Raw genomic sequence first — 22,974 nt, 5'->3', positions numbered from 1 at the left:
AATACTGCAGCTCTGGCACAAACCTACCTTGGCTGCGATGTATGAATATTCCCTTCCTGCTGGATTCAGCTCCCCAACATTTGTTAACCATTTTGCATCTACGTTAATAAGTTAGACTGGTCTATAATTTTCCACCTTTGTACTGTCCCTGTGGTTCTGTCATCAGGTTAGACTAATCTTATTTAATAAGGTGGAGAGTGCCCCTTCTTTTTCGAGTCTCTGGGAAAGTTGGTTAAGATTATAAATGTTCCTGAAACATTTGGAAGAACTTTTCACCTACCAGACCTTGGGCTGTTTTCTTTGTGGGAAAATGTTTAGCAACCAACTGAATGTCTTCAATGATATAGGACTATTCAGGTTTTCTGTCTCTTCTTGAGTCTGTTTTGGTAAATGATTTTTTTTTTTCTAGGAATTCACACATTCCTTTGAAATTTTCAAATGTCTTAACATCAAGTGTTTAATAGTACCTTTTGTCTCTGCCGAATCTGTAATGTGTCCTGTTTTTCATTCTTAATGTTTATTTTTGCCACTTCTTTTTTCCCTTGATTAATCATAACAGAAGTTTTTCAGTATTATTAGCCGTTTAAAAAAGACAACCTTTGAATTATATTATCCTTTCTACAAATGTGTAATAATTTACACACTCCTATAATTTCTGCCCTTCATTGTTGTCTTCTAAGTTCTTTAAAGTTATTCTACTTTTTTTCATTTTAAAGAAGTTATTTGCTTTATTCTTTAAAAGTTATTTCATTTATTAAAAAGTTATTTGCTAAATGCCATGACAACCTCTAGATCTCAGTAGCTTAATATGGTTCAGGTTAATTTTCATATCACAGCCCAAGGCGGGCTGGTCTGGAGGACTTGTTCTCCCTGGAATCATTCAGGAGTGAGGGGTCCTTTGGTCAGTGGCTCCACCGACCTCTAGAGCTACAGGGTCCTACAAGAATGCTTGGCATCAAGCTGGGCATTGAAGGAAGGGAGAGAAGGGATGCCTGCACAGCCAGTCCTAAGGGGGCAGGCCCGGAAGTAGTTCCCATCACTTGTCCCTTGTTCCCTGGGCCATAACTCAGTCACATGACCTACCTAGCTGGGAGGCTGGGAAACTGTCTGTCACAGATCCTTCTCTTATTGGTTTAGAGCCTTTTTTTTCTTTTTCAGAGTGAGTATATAAGCTATAAATTTTCTTCTGCATTTGCTTTTCACTGGATCCTACAGGTTTTGATGTGTAGTTTTCATTTTATTTACCATTCAGTTCTAAATGTTTTCCTCTTTTCCATTATGTGTTTTTATTTGTTTGAATCATTGTTTAAAGACACATTTTGTTACTTTTTCTTGTGTATCTGTCCATTTCTGCTTTAGATGTTTTGTGGCTATATTTTTAATCTATATTTGGGGGCTCTATTTTTAGGTCCATGCCAGTTCAGAATTGTTATAGTTTCCTGGTGATGTAAACATTTTAACCTTTTGCAGTGACTCCGTTTATGTCTAGTAATGGCATTCGCTTTAAAAATTATTTATGTGCTACATATAATGTAGTTATATCGGGGGTTTTGTTTTTGTTTTAGTTTTTGGCTAGTATTTACTGGAAATATCTTTTTCATTCTTCCTTTCCACCTTTCTGGGTCCTGTGTTTAAGTGTGTCTTAGTAAACAGGATACAGCTAGTTCTTTAAAATCTAGTCTGGTGATTTTTTAACTGGAGAATCTAACTTGCATTTATTGTGATTACTGATATATTTTCTATTTATTCGTATTTGTCCCAGGAGTTCTGTTTCTCTTCCCTCCTCCTCCTCCCCTCCCCCTCCTCTCCCCTCCCCCCTCCTTTGCCCCCCTCCTCCCCCTCCTCTTTTTCCTCTCCTCCTTACTTGCCCTCTTTTTGATTGATTGCAATTATCTTTCTCATTCCATATTTTGTTTGGAAGCTATACACTCAGAATCTATTAGTTTAGGCTTAACTCTAGTTATTGTTAATAGGTGCAAAAGTTTAAGAATAATAATATTCTAGCATATTTTACCTCTGATCACTCTTCTCCTAAATTACACCTAATTTTTGTCCAATAGTTTAGTCTATCCTAGTAGATATTATTACTATTATTTGCAGCCAGCATTTTTTTGTTTACCCAAATATTTTAAAATATCTTTGCTGATCATTTTTTCTTGCATCTCAGAACTTATCTCTAGAAATCATTTTTCTTCTGTCTGAAGTATAAAATGGAAATCATTCAGAGTTTATTGGTGGTAAACTCCATTTCTGTTTTTCGGAAAATGTCCCTATTTTGCCCTCATAACAATACATGCAGTGACATGAAATTACTGCATCATCAAGAGATTTATACATGTTAAAGTTTTTGATACATGTTACTTCCCGGGAGCCTAGGAGGCTCAGGGGCCAGGCCTGGAAGGTGAAGGAGGACCAGAGCTTTTGGTGGAGGTGGTGGGTAGCACAGCGTTCCGTCCTGTCTATGACACGGGGCCTGTCTGTGACACGGGGCAATGGCACTGTGGAGGGGCAAGCTGGGGCCCACAGAGCCCGCCCAGGAGTGCTATTTCCCAGCCCAGACTCCACCCAGGGAAGCCTCCGCTCTGAGCAGGATTTGGCCAGACAGGGGCGTGCAGGAGACACGGGCTAGGGCTCGGGCGGGGCGGGGGCGGGGGTGGGGTGGGGTGGGGGCTGTCTCTCCACCACACAGACCCTCGGAACGTTCCCAGCTTTCCCACCCTTGGAACTGACTGCGCAGCCCCGGGATGCGGAAGAGCCCAGTTCTGACCCAGCTCTTCCCTCCAGCCAGAAGCCCACCCCCCGCTGGAGCCTGGCACAGAGGCTCTGCACTGGGAATCCTCCCCCCAGCGTGCAGACCCCAAATTCACTTGCAGATGGTTTGCCAGTGTTAGCCAATGCTTTAATAAAGAAACAACATACAGAGAGCAGCTGTCCCAGCACACACACACACGCCCTCCAGCCCCGGCTCCCGCCCAGGTCCTCGGACCCCCGTGCTCTCCCCTCACTGTGGTCACTCAGGCCCAGCCTGTCCTGCCCTCCCCTCGAGGGATCTGGCCTCCATCCTGCAGACACACCCAGTCCCCTCTGCTCGCCCAAGCAGGAGGCTCGCTGCCATCCTGTTCCGTGACTTAGCTTGGGCCTGGGAGGCTGAATGCCCCCTTCTTGCCCCCTCACTCCCCTCTCCCTGGGGCTCTGGGCACTGCCAGCATCGTCCATCCTCTGGGACTGCCTTCCCAGGCCAGTGCGGTGTGAGGAATGAACCTTCGAGGATCTGCCTTCATCCCAAGGCTGTGGGGCCGGGCTGGGCCATCCCAGGGGGTGTCAGGGCTCAGAGCTAGATTCTGCAAGACACAGAGGACCAGGATCCCAGCTCGTCATCCTGAAGGTCAACGTGACACCGCAGGGGGTCAGGCCTGGGGGCTCTGCCACGGGCGTGTGGGTTCAGATCCACAGCCATCACGTGCTCTCCAACTTTGGGCAAAGTTCTTCCCTGGCCCCTTGGGTTACCGTAACCTCCCCCAAACGATAGGTGTGCACACGAGCTGGGTACTTTGAAATGTTCCTTTCCTGGGTTGAAAGGGCCATTGCTGCAGAAACGTCAATCCCAATTAATTAAAAATGTTTAGGAGTTACTTCTTTTTTTTAACTATTCAAAATATAAGATGCTCTTGGGGACTAACACAATATAAAATAAAAATTAAAAACATAAAAGAAATGTACTCTAACAATTAAAAAAAAAAAAAGATGTTAGTTTTCTTATTAACACACATTATTTGCTTTACTGAAAAAGGGAATTACCCATGAGAGAACTAGGGTGGCCTTGGGGCACTAGGTGTCCCTCTCTGGACATATTTATGAAGGTGCAACTCAGAACAAGCCTCTTTCTCTCTCATTCAAAATGGGTCGCAAGGCCATTCTGGGAAGCTTCGGTGGGTGGCACGTAGCCCCTCAAAGCCAAGAGCTGCTCACCAGTGATCTAGCCCACTGCGATGGGCAAAGCAAGGCCCCAGGAGAGCCGGAGATAGAGGTTAAATAACGGAGTTCATGGAGAGCCAGGCGGAGAGCCGCGCTGTCCTGACTCCAGCCCACCCCTCTAGAAGGGGACGGGCCCCGTGAGGACTCCCTGAAGGCAGCCGGAACTGCGTCTCTGGCTCTCCTCCCCCCTCCCCCCCTCCCCCCTCCCCGCCAGCTCACCCCCCTGTCGGGTAGCGCCTCACCCACGACGATGAGGGTGGCGGTGCTGACGGCCTGGCCCAGTGTGTTCTCGGCCACCGCCTTGTACTTGCCACCGTCCTCGGCCGAGACGCTGGGGATGACCAGGGAGCACACGCCCAGCAGGTCGGTGCTGTACACGGCGGGGTCGCCCGCCAGGCTCTGGTCGTCCTTGAACCAGGTGACGCGGGGCGGCGGCCAGCCCTGCACGGCGCAGGTCATACAGCACTCACAGCCCAGGGGCAGCGTGCGGGGCCGCAGGCCCACCAGGAAGCGGGGCTTCTGGCTCAGGTGGGGCTCCTGGTAGCTGGGAGCCTTCACCGTGTCCCTGTCTGCGGTGGAAACCGGCAGGCGAGCGAGGAGGGTCAGAAAGAGAGAAGGGCTGCGGCGAGTCCCAAGCTCCTGGTGAACTCGGGCACCGCCTGGACCTTCCTGCCATGTCTCACCTGCAAACTTGGCCCCAAGGCTGCTCCACTCATTCTTTATCCTTTTCTTAAAATGATTTTTGGACTTTTTTTTTTCTGTACTACAAGCTAACACACACTCAGTGTGGACAAATTGGAACATACAAGAAATCAAAAGGAGAAGGAATCAAAACCAAGCACAACCAATTAGCTACCGATGACCGCAGCTAGCATTTTGGTGTGGAAACTTTCAGACATTTTTCTACTTCAGAAACTCGTGAAAGTGAGAAAACGAGCATCTGATTTATGGCCTGCTTTTTCTGGCATCTGCTTTGAAGGTTCGCATCTATTTGACTGTAAAAGACTCTGTTTTCGGAGAAGCACTGGTCTCTGTCTACCTTTTCGCCTGCCACTGACTTGAGAGGCCACCCAGGACCCGCAGACAGCCCCGGCTCCTCGCGCTCTCCCCGCGGAAGAAGCGGGACCCACCCTGAATCGGAGACGCGGAGGACACGGGGGCCGGTGGGCGGGACGGGAGGTGGGAAGAGCGATGGGCCGGCGGCTGTCCCCGCCCTCCCAGCCTCCGTCCCCGCCGCTCTCCGCGCGGAGCTCACCTGGCGGCTGCCGCGGGACGACCCAGGGGTGGCGCGTGTCCGAGGGCTCGCTGGCGCCCAGCTCGTTCTTGGCCACCACGCGGAAGTGGTACTTGTGGCCCGGGAGGGCGTCCACCAGGGTGAAGCGGCAGGTGTGCAGGCGCTCGGCCGCGGGGCGCCAGGGCGCGTGCGCAGAGGAGCGCGTCAGCACCGTGTAGTGCAGCGGGGCGGCCCTCCCATCGGCCTCGTCCGGGGACGGCACCCACTCGACGATCACCGAGCCCAGCGCGCCCTCCCGCAGGAGGATGGGCCCCGGGGCCCGTGGGCGCGCTGCGGGGACAGAGGGGTCAGGCTGGAGCCGGAAGTGCTCCACCTGGCCCTGCCCAGGGCCCTGAGTCTTTCCAAGTCCCCAAGTCCCGCCCGTGGTCCCCACTTCTTCCAGGGCCCTGGAGACACCGTCTCGCCAGGCAGGGGGCTGGAGCCAGAGAGAACTGGGCCAGTTCTGCAGTTACTGCTAGAGGGTGGGAAACCTCCAAAAAGACTCATTTTAATTCACTTTGTCTTGTAAGTAAAATGACACAGGAACAGAATGGGGGCTTCCATAAGGCCAAGTTACAGAGCTCCCGCTGTTAGTTGTGCATCATTTCTGTGTTTCAGAAACCCTTCCGGGGCTGGGGCTGGGGCTGGGGGAGACCACCTTTATCCCAGGGGAGGACCACAGACAATTCTTGCCACCGCTCTTTGGAGTGATGTGATGGTGGTGACTGTCACTGCTCACTGACCCGAAACGAGGGACAACAGAGGTCCGGGGAGGGCTGTGCTCAACTGTCCCCAGCACCCCCCCCCCCCCCCCCCGAGAGAAGGACAGTGATACCCACCCCCTCCCCGGCCCCTCCTCCTTTCTCCCTTCGGGCGCATAACAAGGGTCAGGGTGTGGTCATGGGCACACCCAGGCGGGTGGAATCCCGGAGACCTGTGACCAGGCACTGGGGAGCGGCCCACCAGGCTCTGGGGAGCGGCCCAGCCATGTCCAGCCCCAGCCCGGGCCTGCCTCACCTGCCACCCTGAGGCGGAAGCTATAGGTGGCCTCCTCCCCCCGCGGGCTCCTCAGCACCACAGTGTAGAGGCCGCTGTCAGCGAGGCTGGCCGCGGGGACCAGGAGCTGGGTGAGGCCGTCCTTGACGGAGGTCACGCTTCTTTTAGGCAAGGGCAAGCCACCCTTTAGCCAGGTCACTTCCGGCATGGAGGCGGCCTGGGACACAGAGGAAGGAGAGGTGAGAGGGGAGTTTTGTGGAAGCGATGGCTTTGAGCTGGGCTGAAGTGTACGTGTGAGAAGAGCATCCTGAGAGGAGCGTCCGGGTAGAGCCACGGTGGGAGCAGGGGTGGGGGGCAAGGAGAGGAGGCTGCAAAGGGGGTGTTTGCAAACACGTTAAGGGCCCTGCACATCACACCCGTACAGACACCTGCGTCTCACCTGTGTCTCTGTGAGCCACGAACTGCTGTTGTAAGGTTTAACCAGGAATTAGATCTGGATTCACGGGGCTGGGGGAGCGAGGGCGGGTGGGAGTGGGGAGGACTCGTGGGAGGGGAGTGCTGACCACCCTGGTGCCCAGGCTGGGGTGCCAAGGGGGGGTATGACTTGGGGGGTCCCTGCAATAGTCCAGGAGGGAGAGTATGGTGGCCTGACCCTGACCAGGGTGGGAGGACCAGTCCAGCTGCCTGATGGCTGCACCACCAACTCCGTTGAGACCCTCAGCTCTGGGCGTCAGAGGCACCTGGGGATGCTAAAAGTGACCTACCTCACAGGCTTGTCTGGGGACCCAAGAAGTTAACGACACGAACAGGGCCCAACACAGAGCAAACACTTGGCGTGTCTTAAATATTTTTGTCATCATTATCATCGTCATGATTATGGTCTAATAGTTAAGAATATGTAATTTAGAGTTAGATCTGGGTTTGAGTCTGACTCCGCCACCTATGAGCTTCCCACGCAGATGATGATGATTTTAACAACAACAACAATAATAATAATACATACTGGGTACTTGCCATGTGCCCAGGACTATCTATGTGCTTTCAAGTATTAATTCCTTAAATCCTCAGAACAACCCTTTGAGATAAGTTACTATTAATACCCTCTCTTGACAGATGAGGACGTCGGAACACAGAGAGGTTAAGATATGTGTCCAAAGTCAAACAGCTAGTGAGCCATGAGGTCAGAATTTGAATCCAGGCACCTGTGCTTCTAACTACAGTGGCTGCTGTACTACACGTACAGAGACAGGTGGGGCTGCTTGAGGTCGCCCTGAGTCAAACACAGGCTGCGTACTCTCACAACAGACATTCTGAAGTCAAGGGGCATCACCCCGCTGCAGGCACCCTTCCCAGACTTGAGGTGGAGAAGTGGGGGGAGGGGGTGCGGGTTTAGAGGTGCAGTGCCGAAAGCTACCACCAGAGGGCGCCGTGGACAGGAGCAGAGTGGCCACCCAGCTTCCAGGGGAGGGCTGTCCCTGCCAGGAGGACCCCCCCCTCCCCTTCTCTATGCGGCCTGATTTCCAGCACAAGCGCAGGTCCCTGACTAGGGGCCAGAAAGGAACCGGGAAGAAAGGAGGCCCACAGGGCTGAGACTGCCTGCTGCAGCCCAGTAGATGTGCTCACCTCAAAGTAGACAGGCACACGAACCGTGTCCCCAGCTCTGACCGTCAGCAAGTCCTTCGTGCTGGCGTCCATGAGGAACTTGGGACAGACTGGAACACACGGGGTGGCCTGTCACCTCCCTCTGCATTTGGGCCCCAGCCCTGGGCACCAACCAGGCAGGGCTGCAGGGGGACTAGACGCTAGGCCAGCCCAGTGATGCTGAAACCCCATTGGACATCGGACAGGGGGCCCTGCAGAAACTGGAGAGGGGGCTGGAGGGGAATCCCGGGGGGAGCCGCAGGGCTGGGGGAGGGGGGAGCGGGATGGGGGCTGAGAAAGGGCAGCCGTCAGGGGCAGCCTTAGGGTCAGGCTGGAACGGAGGGGGATGGTGAGAAACTAGCCCAACTCTTGTATTTTGCAGATGAAACAACTACCCATCTGAGGCAGGAAGTGGCCCCAGAGCCCAGGATTTGGGGCAGAGCCAGGATGGGCTCTGGGTTCCGGCCAAAGACTCAGGGTGATTTTCTTTGTATGTCTCCCTTATCATCACAAGGACAGCTGGGGTCTGTTGGGATGGCCCAGTGTCAGCTTGGGCCAAAGACAGGTCAGCTGCTCCAGCAGTTAACGCCCCCGGGGAAAGACAGCCCACCTTCCGGTAACAGGGATGGGGGCATCTTCTGCATTGACGTGAACTCGGGAGCTGAGGGGCAGCCGGCCTTCTCAGGCCGCGCTGGGGTGGCAGCAAAGAATTCCGGAGCGAGCCTGGGCTTTGGGGTCAGTCACCTGGCTTGCACCCGGGCTCTGCTGCATACCAGTGGTAAGGCCCAGGGCAGTGTACCCCTGACCTCGGTTTCCTTATCTGTAAATTGGGGATAGTGTTGACCTCGTAGGATTTTCATGAGTTACAATGAAAATGCTTTTCTGAAAGGGCCTGCCTAGCCCAGTGCCCTGCTCTTACTAGGCGCCCAATACGTGACACTTCACTAAGCTGGGGAGGGGGTGGGGGGGGTGTCCCGGCTCAGCTAGCGCATGCGTGCAGCTCAGAGGCCCTCCCCAGGAAGGGCCTGGACTGGAGGAGGGAGGTAGACTCACCACTGACGGGCATGGCTTGCACCACCGTGTCCAGGGCAGTGGGCGGGCCTCGGCCCCCGTCATTCACGGCTGTCACCCGCACGAAGTAGGCCTCCCGAGGCCGCAGCCCCTTGACCGTGTAGGTAGTGCCCGGCACGGGGCCTGCGTGGCACGGACTCCACTGCTGGCTGGCTGAGTCGCCCAGCTCCACCGCATAGCCCAGCGCTTCGTCCCCGTCCTGAGGGTCCGGTTGGGCCCAGCGCAGGGTGATGCTGGTGTGCGACGTGTCCGTGACCCGGAGATCCCTCACGGGCCCGGGGGGTCCTGCCCAGGCACCACGGGCTGTCAGGAGCGGCGTCACCTCTCCTGAGGGAGGCCCCTCGGTGGCCACTCACTGGTTTTCCGTGGGCGGCTGGGGATTGCTTCCACTTAGGGGTCCGCCTCCAGGCTTCGCTAAAGCACCTGCCTGGACCCAAACCCTTACTCTACCCCGGACTCTTCCTCAGTCTGCACCACCCATCCCAGCTCGCCTCCTCCGGGAAGCCTCCCCCGACCCCTTCCACCCACTCGCCAACCCGCCAACCCCCTTCCCCTAACTGTCCTTCCGTAATTCCCCCAATCTGCTGTTTTCATCGATGAGTCCTTAGGTTCCAACATCCCTGAAGACTAGAATTCTCTTTTTGTTGTGAGCATTAAGCTCCTAGTCAAGTACTTAGTCCATACTATGTGCTTTTTACCTGTAAAATGGGAACAATAACAGCACAGGCCCACCCACCCACGAGGGTTTCAGAACAAAGGTGTGAGGTATGTAAAGGGCTCTGTAGACTGCACAGCGGTCCAGGGCTCTGGCCTCCAAACCTGGGGAACCACCTGGGGGCAATCCCTGGGCACCCAGCCCCCCAGACTCCCTGTGTCTCTCCAGGCCCCACGGCCACTTCCCCAGGCCCCGGCTGACACGGAAGGACGCCCCTGGCCGATCCACAAGGGCCAGGAACGTGCTGCTCCCCCAAGGCTTGTCACCAGCGGGCTCATGAGGGTAAGAGCTCAGAAGAGGCGCACAGAGCCGCTGTAGGCCGTGGAGGGATGCTTTGACAGGTGTTTCATGGAAAAGGTATTCTCTGCTTGAATTTGGGAAATTTGGATCAAACAAAGCAGGGCAGGTTTCTCTTCTGAAGGGCTTGGAAATGTCCTAGGCTGCCTGTCGTGGACACGTGGACCACAGGTAATGCTGCTCTAGACCGGAAGTGTCCCAAGGATGCACCTGGTTCCTGACGCAATGCCAGCCCCCCGCAGGTGAGGATGAGCAGAGGCTCGCTGGTTGGAGAACTGATGGTGAGGCCCCCCTGTGACCACCCCCTCCCTGCAGGGATGATGCCCCCTCACTGCGGGGAGTGGATGCTTACAGGATGGGACCAGGTGAGTGGGCTGACCTGGGGAAGGACTCTCCCAATCCCCATCTCTGGCTCCTGGGCCTGTCTGGTCTCAGTGTAGGGCCGTAAGCCTCCAGGGGCCCCTAAGTTTTGCCTCGCCCTCAGGGCCTTTCGACCTTTATCCCCCAGCCATCCTGATGTCTCCTTCGGGACTGCCCCGGCCTGCTCACGCCACTGCCACCACCCTCTCCCGGGTTGGTGCTCCGCTTACTCATGGGGTCCCGAGCAAAGACGGCATCCGATGGGGGCCCAGGCTCCCCGGGGCCAGAGGGGGCCACGGCTGTGACCCGGAACTCGTACTGACAGCCCTGCCTCAGGTCCAGCACCGTCCACTTCTTCTCTGTGGGAAGCCCACCCACGTGAGTCCCGCCTGATGGGGCCGGGCGATGCCTGGATGAGACCAGCCTGGCCCTACACCTCCCTGCCCCCCAGCCCCCAGCCGGCTATGACTCGTCCTCTCCAAGCGGAGAAGTGTGCTGCTCAGGGTCTCAGGGTCCGAATCCCTGTCTGGTTCTGCCACTAACTTGCTGGGAAGTCTCGGGCAAGTGCCTTCATGGCTCTGGTTCCCTCTGCCTTAGAGCTGCTGTCCTATTTAAATAAAACGGAACCACTCAGCAGTGTAGGTACAGAAGGTGTCCTCAGTCCATGGCCCTCTTTCCAGAGACGGGAGGCCGGGGCTCCGGGGGGCACAGCCTGGCAGTCGGCACCGCCTGCCTGGAGCTCTGAACCCCTCTTTCTCCTACTAGCCTGGGCTTGGGCTTTTCTGAGTTTGTTCTGGGCTCAGAAAGCAGTTTCTTGGAATCTACTCAGGGGGCGGGGGCACTTCTCCCGTCGTCGTCGTCGTACGGATGAGAAAGCTCACGTTAGAGAGAAACGTGAGCTGCTGGCGCGTGAGACTTCTGTTAAACCAGACTTTGGGCCAGTTCTTTGTTTGGGGAAGGGGCGGGGTTGGGGGGAGGGCACTGCCCTGTGTGTCGAAGGACATGCAGTAGCATCTCAGCCCCTTCACGTGAGAGGCCACTCCCATCTTCCCCCTGCAGTGTGACAGCCCCAAATTGCTGGATGTTGCCAAATGCCCCCGGAGGTAAACCACCACCAGTGAGACCCTCACGCTAAAGTGATCTGGCTTGATGCTGCCACAGCACCTCGGGCCGGGGGTCCAGGGAGGCTCTGGAGGCCAGGACGATGCAGACCACCCCCAGGCTGCTCACCAGGCACCGGCTGCTGGTTCACTGCCACCCAGGTGTTCCTTCCCTTCTTGCGCTTCTCGATCAGGTAGCCCAGGATGTGGGCACTGCCCGGGCCCCGAGGTGCCGTCCATGACAGAGTGATGCTTTGGCTGGAGGCCGACAGGATGACTGGTGGGGGAGGGGGCCCGGGCAGAACTGGGGGCAGAGAGGGTGCTGGTCAGTCAGGGGCTGGGAGAGGCGCCAGCTCCCGGGGGGTCCTGTTGGAGGAGCGGGCCTCTGGGGCCAGCCACATGCTATCCCTTCTTTGGGGTGTCAGGGGCCTGAGCCAGCCTGAAGTTTGGGGGCAAGAGTGATGGAAACAGGGAAGCACTGTGCCCCGGGGACTAGAGCCAGCCCTGAGGCCCCTCAGCCCTGAGGCCCTGGGAGATGCTCCAGATGGAGGACAATGCCAGTCCGTCCCAGGGGCCTGAGACAGCGGCTCTGCCGGTCCACCCCCAGTCCCCCAGAGCCACAGCTGGAGAAGACCCCGCACATCCTGCTTGCTGATCTGGCCGCCGGGTCCCAGAGAAGCTGGGGTGAGGCTCTCACGGTGCTCTCGAAGGGCCTCGAGACCCCCAGGGTGTTGGCTGGTGGCCCCCGGTCTCTGGGCACAGTGGGGAGCCCGGCACGTCCCCTCCCTGGCCCCAGGCTGTCCTCTCACCCTCGGGAGCCACCAGCACCTCCTCGGACGCCAGGGCCTCCCCAGGCCCCTCCGCGGTCACGGCCCGCACGCGGAAGCTGTACTTCTTGCCCTGCTCCGCCTGGGCATCTGTGAAGGTGGTGCTGTCCGCAGGGGGCTCGCCCACCTTCAGCCAAGTGCTGAGGCCAGCCTGCCGCCTCTCCACCACGTAACGCTGCAGGGCCTGGCCCCCGTCGTCCCTTGGGGGCCGCCAGCGGAGGCAGACGCCAGCCCCGTGGCCGTCCTGCACCTCCAGGGGGCCCTGTGGGGGCTGAGGCTTGTCTGGGGACCCCCGAGAGGAACAGGAGGAGAAGGAGGGTTAGAGGAGCCGCCGGGGAGGGGCGCTGGGCTCCCCTCATCAGCAGACGAGCCTGCCGGGGGCTGGAAGTCCTGGGTGGGCGTCACCTCGCGGCGTCCCTGGTCTCCACCCCCGACATGCACACCCCCTGGAAGGTGACACAGAATGCACCGGCCCCGAGCCCAGATGGGCACTGCCTTCGGGCCACAGGCAGTCCCACCTCGCTGGCACAACTCAGGTCTGGGGGCCATCACCCACCGCAGCGACACCCCTAGGGCCTGGTGTGTCAGCTGCAGAGACGCGTGTCCCGTCTCCCCGCAGTGGGAGCCCAGCCCTTTATTTGTCTAAACTGCTCCTTCCAAACCAGTCTGAGGAGGGGCGAGGACAGCTAGGGGTAGGTTTGGATCTTAAACAGCATGCACGTGAGAGTTAATACCAGGGACACCCCCCCCACCCCGGGCCTGCCCCGCTGCCAGGGGGGGCTCAGCGGGGCCGGGGACAGGGCTGGGGACAGGCCAGCACCTAGGACTCGCAGGGTGAGCTCGGCCTGCACGGAGCCGCCCTTGCTCCTCAGGGTCACGCTGTACTGGCCGCAGTCCTTCCTGCCGGCGCTGGGGAGGCACAGCCGCGTGAAGCTGTCCCCCACCGCCACCTGGGCCCCTCTGCCGTTGTCGCCGGCCACCTCGGCCCCGTCCTTGCTCCAGGTGGCCTGGACCGGGAGGCAGCTCTGGAAGCGGACCTTCATGGTCACTGGCTTCCCCGCCTTGACCACCAGCGGCTCCCTCAGCTTCGCTGTCATGTCGGGAGCGATGACCGGGGGGTCTGGGGAGAGGACAGGGCACGAGGAGTGAAAGACGGTGGGCACCGGGCACCTGGGGGCGGGGAAGGAAGGGCCCAGAGACAGAGCCCCCTCCCCGCCTCGTGAGGACGGGCAGGTGGGACCCAGGGGCTTCATCTGCAGCAGGACAGACGGGGCCGGACCTCTCTGAGGACGTGCTGACAGGCATGGGGAGCGTGTGGGTTGCTTTTTAAAGCCATCCCCTCGACCGAGGGTGAGACTCGACACGGGCTGCAGGCTGGCGACACGTCCAGGCGTTCAGCAGTGGCGTGTGTCGCCGGCCAAGAGCCCGCCTGGCGGGAAAGGGCAGGGCCGGGCCTCACCGTGGACGGTCAGCGTGGCCTCGCTCTGCTGGTCGCCGGCTACAAAGCTGTACCTCCCGGCCTGGGTGCCCTCCGCGTGGGCAATGAGGACCCTGTGCGCCAGCCCGTCCTGCTCGAAGGCGACTCCGTCCTGGGCGCTGAGCTGGGAACGAGGCCACAGAGGACCGGTCACCGCCCCGTCCAGCTCCTCCCACCGCGGGCCAGGGCCTTTCCTAAGGCAACTGCGGGAATGAACCGAACGCTCCTTGTGCGCTCGGCTGGAGCCAGTCACCCCCTTCAGTGTCTCATTAACTGTCCACGACCTGTGAAGTGGGCACCACTGTTAGCCCATTTTACAGGCGAGGAAAGCAGAGGCCACGTCCGCGGTGAACGGCCGCACTGGGGTCAGCCCGGTCCAGTGGACGCCAAGGCCCTGCTCCAGAGCCCTTGGCTACCCGCTGCTGAGATGACAGCTAAAGGGTCGAGGGCTGTTCAGGGAGCCGAGAGCCCGTCTGGCTGGGCCGAGGAGGCGCCCCCACCCCGTACCGGCCTTGAAGGACGGCAGACTTCCAGAGGTGCTGGGGCAGGAAAGCAGTTTGGATGTGGAGGGAGGGCCAGGGGCATGTACAGGGAGGGGTGAGTGGGAGACACGCCCACTTTAAAAATCCGGTTTTATTTCATGCGCACCAAGTTGTCGGCCCTTTAAACTTCTCGCAGAGTCGGCGCGTTGGTACAAGGAAGAGTGAAAAATCTTTCTACTCCTCTCCCGCTTCACTCATCCCGCCCCGCAAACCGGTTGGTAAGGAGGGGGTGGAGGGAGGTACCTTGACCCCATCCTTAAACCAGGCTCCGGGTCCCAGGTCGCTGGTGAGGGTGCAGGAGAGCACGACAGCCTCCCCGCGCTGCACCTCCAGGTCAGCCAGGCCCTGGGAGAAGTGGCCTGTAGGGCCTGGAGAGGCACAGGGGAGTGTGGAGGACGGGCGCCCAGGATCCCCCTGCCGCCCAGCCTCCCACCGTACCCTGGGAGGCCCCACATCCTGCCAGCGAGGCCGGTACCCCGGGAGGCCCCACGTCCTGCCAGCGAGGCCAGTACCCCGGGAGGCCACACGTCCTGCCAGCGAGGCCGGTACCCCGGGAGGCCCCACGTCCTGCCAGCGAGGCCAGTACCCCGGGAGGCCACACGTCCTGCCAGCGAGGCCAGTACCCCGGGAGGCCCCACGTCCTGCCAGCGAGGCCAGACCGTCCGGTTTTCTCCGCAGGGCCCAGGCTGGTGCAGGGGATCTGGGGGGCCAGGGAGATGAGGGGCCCTTGAGTCACACAGGGCGATGTCTGGGGGACCCACAGCGAGGTAGTTCAACAAGTCCAGTGCTTTGGGCACAGGGCGTCAAGACAGATACCGGGAGGGCTCCGAGCCTCGTGCAGCCCGCATCCCACCCACACAAGGAGGAAGAGTTTGCCTCCTGAATTGGGAAGAGATCCCTGGAAATGGGGGTCGCTGATAGCAACAGACTCCTGGGTCTGGGAACGGCCCAGTCACCCCAGTGTCCAGGGAGCCCCCCTTGGCTCCTGCCTTGAGCCAGGACAGCTGAGAGGCACTTACCTCGGGCCTCCTCGGAGAAACCGCCAGCGCCAGGCTTGTGTCTGGATCCGGGACTCCGGGTGGCGTCCGTCCTCTGGCCGTGGACGTCTGACCCGCCCTCTTTGCCGGCTTTCCCGCTGCCAGGACGGCTGGGGGGCTTCCCTGGGCACCCCCCGTCCTCTCCTCCAGGCGGTTCCCCCAGGTCTCTGGCCTTGTCTGCTCCCCATCTCTGTGCTGCTCCCACCTCGACCCTGGACCACGTCTGAGTCCTGTTCCTGTACGGGCCGAGCCTCCTTTCTGACCTGCCAGACTCCTTTAGGGCCCCTGGACGTCGGGCCCTACCATCCTTAGCCTCCGGGGACTCCTGCTCCCTCAGGAAGCCCCTTCCTCCCCTCTGTCCTGTGCCCCGCTGAGAGCCAGGCCCCTGGGTCCCCTGTGACCCGTCTCCAGAGTCTTTTCTGCCAAAGGGACCATCTAGGCCCTCCCAGGCTCCCTGACGTCCCGAATCCCCAGGCCTCTGGGTGGAGCCATTCTCCCTCCCAGCAGAAGTCCCCTTACCCGGGACACCTGAGTCCCCTGGGCCGCTAGCCCTGCTCCTTCCAAGACCTGAAGCTTTGCCATCCAGGAACCCTGGGCTTTGCCCCCCACCGGCCTCCTCTCTGCCTGGAGCCCCGTCCCCGCCCCACGAGGCTTGTGGCCCTTCATGGGTCCCCCCAAAAGTAGCATCTTCCTCCTGCAGGGAGCTTGAAGCCCTGGAGCCTGGGGGCCGGTCCCTGGCACCTGTGCTGTCTTGGCCAGACCCCTGGTCTTCCCAGCCTGGGCCCCAAGCATGGCTTTCTCCGCGCCCACCGGCAGACCCTGACATGGATCTGCCCCTTTCCCCGGGCATCCGGCTGCTGTCCAGACCCTGGCCTGTACCTGCTGAGCCCCCCAACCCTGCCCCCATCCTCCCGCCACCCAGCTGTGCAGCCCCGGAGCCCTGAGGTGCCAACGCCCCCTGGCCAGCCGCTGGACCCCTGTGTGCTGCCCCTGGACCTGCTTCCCAGAAGGCCTGGTCATGTCCGGATTCCCAAGCAGCTGTCCCTGCCCAGGTCTCATCCTGCGCTGCCCGCCGACCGTCAGGAATCCCAGAAGCCCTCACACCCGCTGCGTGGCCTGCAGACCCTCCCTCCCCACTGGGAGCCCCTCTGTGCCCAGGGGACCCTGGGAGCCCAGAGCTACCTTGCCACCCTCTGATGCCTGACTTTCCATCCGAGCCAACAGCCCCCCATGCCTCAGGGGTGCCTGGGGGTCCAGAGCCCCCCAAACCACTCCTGGAGCCCTGCCCATCTGAAAGCATCTGAGGGCCTCCGTGGATCCCCAGGAGCCCTGGGCCCCTGGGCCCGTCCCCGTATGCGGTACCGTCTGCGGTGCCAGGCCTTGCAGCCATCCCGGAGCCCAGCCCAGCACCTGCCCCTCCCACGAGCCCCGTCCCTCTGCCCCTCTCCGGACCATCCTTGGGACCTGTGCCACCGTAAGACCCCTCTGAGGCTGCCCAGTGTACTGACCCATGTGCCATGGCTTCCTGGCCTCCGGGTCCACCCTCACCTCCCACTCCAGATGGCGAGCCTGTCCCTCCAAACCTCCCTGCACCATCTCTGCAGCCCATCTCAGCCCCTGGCCGCATCTCCCCAGATCCTCCTGCGGCTCCCCTACACCCTACCTCACTCCCTGACTCCATTCCCTTAGTATCCCTCAAACCGTCCCTGTAACCTGCCTCACCCCCTGAACCAGTTCCTCCAGAACCCCCTGACTCATCCTTGTTACCAGCCTTAGCCCATGACCCCACTTCCCCAGAAACCCTTAAACCGTCCCTGTAACCTGCCTCACCCCCTGAACCAGTTCCTCCAGAACCCCCTAAATCGCCCCTATAACCAGCCTTAGCCCCTGAACCAATTCCTCCAAGGCCTCCTGAACCATCTCTAAAGCCTGCCTCACCCCTTGGCTCCATCGCCCCAGGCTCAAGACCCCTCGACCCCCCTCCGTAAACTGATCTGCTTCCGGTGGGCAGAGGCCCTGCAGCTCCTGATCCATCCCCAAAGCCCAGCACTTTACCAGACTCATCAGCCCCCGGGCTCTCAGAGGCCACCCCCGCGTGAGGAGCTGGTGCCTGGGGGCCCCAGGTAGCATCCCCATAACTGGCTCCGTCTCCAGAGGCCCCAGCACCAAGGCCCCTGGCTCCATCCGCATCTCGCACTTTGCCCGCTGCCCTCAGAGACCCTGAAGCCCCAGAGCCATCTTCATGGCCTCCTTCTCCAGAAGCCCCCAGAGCCCCCGGGGCTCTGAAGCCCCCGTAAGCCCCAGTCTGACCCCAAGGCCCTATTCTCCCCGAGCCCCCTGGTTCTGCCCCTGTGTGTCCCTCCCCAACAGTCTCCACTGCGGCCGAGGCCCTGAGGCCACCTCGCCCCACAGACCCCGCTGTCCCCGGACTCCCCAGACCGCCATCAGGATGATGCCTTCCCGCAGGGCCGGTATCCCCCCAGCCTCTGGATGCCCCGCCGGCCTCTGCACACATCCCGGCGTCACCCACGGGCCCTCCATCAGGGCCGCCCAAGCCACCCTTGGGACGAGCAAGTCCCTCAGACGCCCTTCCGGCAGGACCACAACCATCTCTGTTTCCAGACCACATCCCCCCGGGCACCTCTGAGCCGTGCCTGTCACCACCCCCTTCCTCAGGCTCTGTTCCCCCAAGGGCCCCAGAGGCGACTCGGCCACCAGCACGACCAGACCCCACGGCTCCCGGCCTCCCTGAGCCATCACTGTAACCAGCGCCGTATTCAAGGCCTGCTCCCCTGGGGTCCCCGAAGCCATCACCAAATCTAGACTCTGTCGCCCCCGAGCCTCCTGCGCCATCCCCGCGGCCCATCTCACCTCCGGGTCCTTTCTCCCTGGAGCTCCGTGGCCCATCCCAGAAATCTGGCTCAGACCCCATGGCCCCTGCACCTCTGAACCCATCCGTGTCTCCCAGTGTCCCACCAGGGCCCGAAGGCCCTCTTAGCCTGTGGCTTCTGGCATCCACGCCCCGACCAGACCCCATCAGCCCAGCCACCTGGGTGCCTCCCTCACCCCCTTGCCCCCCACCAGACCCCAGCACTCCAGGCCCACAGTGGGCCCCGGATTTGCTGGGGCTGGACCGTGTGTCATTCCAAGGGCCTGGGCCCTCAGACCCTATTCTGCCCGCCTCCCCTGTTCCCCTCTGCCCGGCTGTCCAGGCTCGGGAATCCTGGGGGCTGCTGGAGCCATCCTCTGCCTCGCTGAAGGTCCCCGCCGTCTCCGGGCCCTCCCTTCCCCTGAGCCCTTGTGGGCCCCTTTCCCAGCCCCCGGGACCCCCTGGGCCTCCAGGGCTAGTTTTGTAGCCCCTTCGCCCATCCCCAGACCCCCGTGGGCCTCCATCACCTGCCTCCTGCAGTGAAGACCCAGCTTTGGCTTCAGGACCCCCGTGCCCCAGGGGGATGTTCCCGCCACCAGATATCGGTGGCTCCTGGAAGTCCTTGCATTCAGAGGTCTGTCCTGGAGACTCCCCTGACCCCAAGGAGCACCTCCAGTCCCCATGGGCAGCATCACTACCTTTCCGAGAGCCCCAGGACTCAGGGCCCCTGCCTGCCACGGAGCTACAACCTCTTCCTCTGGAAGGCTCCAGGGCCCCCGGAGCTCCCACCCTGCGGCGGCCCCTGGTGTCCCCCAGGCCGGTCCCGCTGCCCCGCGCTGCCCCTGCCACTCCTCTCCCCCTTTCCCCACTCAGACCAGCCTCTCCCCCCACCTCATCCAGGCTCTGCCCCTGCAAAATCTCCATCCCCTCCCCTTCTGACCGACACCCCACATGACCAGCCTGGGATCCCTGCGGGGCCCGCTCTCTGGTCCCAGGTCCCAGCTGAGCGTCCCAGGGCTGTTCCTGGCTGAGTCTGGGCAGCCAACTCCTGGGGTCCTCTCCATGCCCCTTCCCTCCCCCACTGTGCCCCAGCCCTCCAGCCTGAGGACGCCGGGACCCAGCCTTCCTGCCTCCTGCCGTCCCAGAGCATCCATCCCCCTCGCTGTTGCTGCTACGACCTTGCTGTTGGTCCCCTTCGAGGCCCAGCCCTGATTCTAGGCCCTCCCCTAAGCCCCCTGGAAGGCTCCTGTCCCTGCGTCCCTCTCCATGGAGCTGATTTTCACCAAGAGGAGTGACTCTGCCCCCTTCTTCCAGAAAGCCCTTTCTTGCCGGTCTGGGGCCCCAGGCTGAGTCGGCCGCCTCCTCGTCCCCCATCCAAGTGTAGCCGTGCCCACCCAGGCCACTTCTGTCTGGGCCGGCTGTGAGCCCAGAAGCCAGCCCGTCCCCCTGGAGGGAGCTCCCTGTAGGGTCCTGCTCTCTGAGTCTCCCCCCGTCGTCACGGATGCTCCTGGAATCTTCTGGGCTCTGGGCTCGTTGTACCTGCTGCTGGTGGTCAGCGCTCACGGTCAGAAGGCTTTTATCCTTCCCAGCTTTGGTGAGAGGTCACGCCCCCAGAGAAAGACAAGAGAAAAGACCTGTGAACTCAGGCCAAGGCGCCTCTCGGACCCCAGCGGCTTTGCCTGACCCTCAGTTTCCCAAGCAGGGAAACAAGCCGACCATCTCCAGAGGAAGCCAGAATGTGGCAGCTCATTGGTGGATAAATCCCATCATCACCTCCCCCAGTCCTGTGTCCGAGGCCACCCCAGTTCGCTAGGTGGTTCATGAGGAGTTTTAGAGAAAATACAGAAGTCAAAAGCCATTTGCCATGAGCAGGTGGCTGGTTTTTAAAAAAATCTACTTGCCCTACTGCCTGCCTTACAAATGTCCAATTTACAGTTTCCTAGGATCACCTTGAACCCAGAACCCTAGGGGTGTTTAAGGGTGTTCTTTGGCCTGACCCAGGGGCTCCTCATCCATAGTGGACCTGGGCCACTGTCCCAAGCCCTGTCCAGGACCTTAGGGCCATCTTGGATCTGTGCCCAATGGAGCAGATGCCACTAGGAGGGCTGGGCTGGCCGTGAAGGGCCTGCACTGCAGGCATCAAGAAGAGATCCAAGGGGCCTTCCTCCCGCCCTCCTGGGCCCTGAGGTCTCGCCACCGCGGCAGAGGCGGGGAAAGACTGGGTGGGGGGCCCACTCACCTTCAACCGCCAGCCAGGCGCTGGAGGCGTGGAGCCTGGCGCCGAGGGAGTAGAGGCCCACGTCTGAGAAACAGGCCCTTCTCACCAGAAGCTGGTGGGTCAGCCCATCAGTGGACACGAGCACCTCGTATCTGTCACTCCGCCGGAGCGGCCGGGGCCGGAAACGCCAGGTGGCGCTGGGGCAGGGGCCAGAGACAGTGCCCTCGAGGACCGCATCGCCCTGCTCCTCACAGCGGGCACCAGCCAGCGGGACCACCACCCGGGGCAGGACGGCTGCCGGGGAGCAGGACACAGTGTGACCCGACGCCGGGGGCTGGGAGCTCAGCGAGCCCGGCTCAGGCCAGCTTAGCCACAGCTCCCTGTCACCTTGGACAGGTCACTCCTTACCCCAGGTATCAGTTTCCCCACATAAAGTGAGGAGTTATAATTAGGTTGTGAACAGTCAGCCTCGGGCTCTGGAATTCTGGAATTCTAAATCTGACCGCTCTGTCTGGGGGCAAGTAGGTACAGAAAGGGAACCAACAGGCTGGGCACAGAGCTTTATGCCTGCCGTCTGATGAATCCTCGTGACCACCTCCAAGGCAGGCGTTATTATTTCCCTTTTGCAGGTGAGAACACTGAGGCTTTACAAGTTGTATGGCTTGCCCAGCTAAGACGTGGTCCAGAGAGAATTCACAGCCCGGTCTGGCTGACCCCAGAGCCCTGCCCCCTTCCCCGTCCACCACACCAGGCCAGCTGGAGGTCTACCCCCTCCTTCTTCTTCAACCTTGACTTAGCCTCGTTCTCTATGACTTACCTGCCCGCCCCAAGCCTCTCCTCCCTCCAACGTCCCTTGAGCTCTCAGGTGCTGGGGCAGGGATAGGGGGGCTGGCAGTGGGAAGGGACAGAGCTTGATGAGGGGGGAAGGGGCAGTCCCGGTGGGGTGTGGGCATGGGAGGCAGGGAGGGGAGGGGTCTGCCCAGGGCAGGAGCGTGCCGACCTGGTGGAGATTCTTGCTGGGGGGTCGTGGGAGGGGAGGACCTGCATCAGAGAGGAGGCCGTAGAATTGGGCAGATCTGATCTGAGAGTGAGTGCACGCTATGGACAGCCTGCGAGCGAGGCGAGGGCCAGGTGCCCTACGTCTGGGACCCTCAGTGGAGCCCAGCCCAGCACCAGGAGGACACAGACCTCGGACCAAGATTTTGAAAAGGGATCATCATAATTTAACCATTTGGGTACACGTTCCTCTCCCCAGCTGAGAGGGGGGCCATGTCACGTTCACCTACCCCCCGCAAGGGAACCGGAATGGGCCTCCCCCACTCAGACCTCGGCAGGGCAGACCACTCACCGCTGGCCTCCAGCTCCGTGGAGGAGACTGCGGCATCCTGCACCCTGACCCGGTAAATGCCAGCATCCTCCGGCCGCGGGTCTCGGATCTGGAACTGGTAGTGCTTCCCCAGATGCTGCAGGCAGTGCTTGGTCCGGTTGTCAAAGCCCCAGGGGGCCATCTCGCCCTCCTGAGGCCAGGAGAGAAAGAGGGGGGTCCAGGGCCTCAGTGGGTCCACAGCACCTCCTGCCCCCATCCTGCTTGCCGACGACCGGCCGTGTTCCCCACTGGCCCCGGCACCGAACAACACCAACACCGCTGGACGATAAAGGGGTAGGGCGGAGAGGGGCAGGGTGGAGGCCCAGAGCACGTGGTGGAGGGAAGGAAATGCTCTAGGAATATCCATGGCTCTTACCACGTTGTAAATGATCTGCTGACATTACGCAAGAGACACCCGAGGTTGCTGAGCCAGCCCTGCGGCAGGGGGAACAGAGCTCCTACCCGAGCGGGGGCAGGGAAAGAGCAGGGGTGGCCGGGCCCCCAGGCATTCATTCATGAGGAACCGGAGTACTACCAGCGACGGATGCACACACCCACCTTAGCCAAGCCCTGGAACGGCTGGCTACTTGCTGAAAACAGACGGTCCCTGCTCTACAAGGGTTTGGCTTGTGATTTGTTTTTGACTCTACAATGGTGCGAAGGCGATGCACATTGAGTACAAAGTGTACCCGGAATTTTGAATTTTGATCTTTCCCAGGCTAGTGCCGGGCAGTACAGCCCCAGCTCCCGGACAGCCCGCCGTCATGCCATCACCGACACACTGAGAACCATTCTGTACCAGACAGCCACCTGCTTTTCACTTTCGGTACAGTATTCAATCCCTTACAGGAGATACGCAACACTTTATGCTAAAATAGGCTTTCTGTTAGATAATTTTGCCCAACTCTAGGCTAATACAAGTCTTCTGAGCATGTTTAAGGAGGGCTGGGTTGACCTATGATGTTCAGTAGGTTAGGTGTATTCAATGTATTTTCTTTTTTTAATTTTATTTATTTTATTTTTGGCTGCGTTAGGTCTTCGTTGCTGAGCACGGGCTTTCTCTAGTTGCGGCGAGCGGGGGCTACTCTTGGTTGCGGTGCGCGGGTTTCTCATTGCGGTGGCTTCTCTTGTGGATGACAGGCTCTAGGTGCATAGGCTTCAGTAGTTGTGGCGCACGGGCTTAGTTGCTCCACGGCACGTGCGATCTTCC

At 59.9% G+C, this 22,974-nt stretch overlaps 1 protein-coding gene across 1 annotated transcript; it reads right to left on the bottom strand.

The window, feature by feature from the left end:
- Positions 1–2,877: 2,877 nt before the first annotated feature.
- Positions 2,878–22,073, bottom strand: IGFN1 (immunoglobulin like and fibronectin type III domain containing 1). The gene is made up of 17 exons (XM_059943219.1): positions 21,747–22,073; positions 20,420–20,692; positions 19,720–19,769; positions 18,126–18,135; positions 15,294–15,401; positions 14,518–14,642; positions 13,715–13,856; positions 13,076–13,375; positions 12,238–12,537; positions 11,559–11,732; positions 10,559–10,687; positions 8,939–9,241; positions 7,868–7,956; positions 6,266–6,461; positions 5,231–5,539; positions 4,218–4,544; positions 2,878–3,341 (listed from the first exon to the last, which is right to left on the bottom strand). Exons 1-17 carry the CDS (start codon positions 21,979–21,981, stop codon positions 3,322–3,324), a joined length of 3,090 nt encoding a protein of 1,029 aa, XP_059799202.1. The 5' UTR covers positions 21,982–22,073; the 3' UTR covers positions 2,878–3,321.
- Between the last annotated feature and the right edge of the window lie 901 nt (positions 22,074–22,974).

This window comes from Balaenoptera ricei, chromosome 1 (assembly GCF_028023285.1).
Source record: "Balaenoptera ricei isolate mBalRic1 chromosome 1, mBalRic1.hap2, whole genome shotgun sequence".
NCBI classification, from domain to species: Eukaryota; Metazoa; Chordata; class Mammalia; order Artiodactyla; family Balaenopteridae; genus Balaenoptera; species Balaenoptera ricei.
This window is presented reverse-complemented; position numbering and strand designations above follow the sequence as displayed.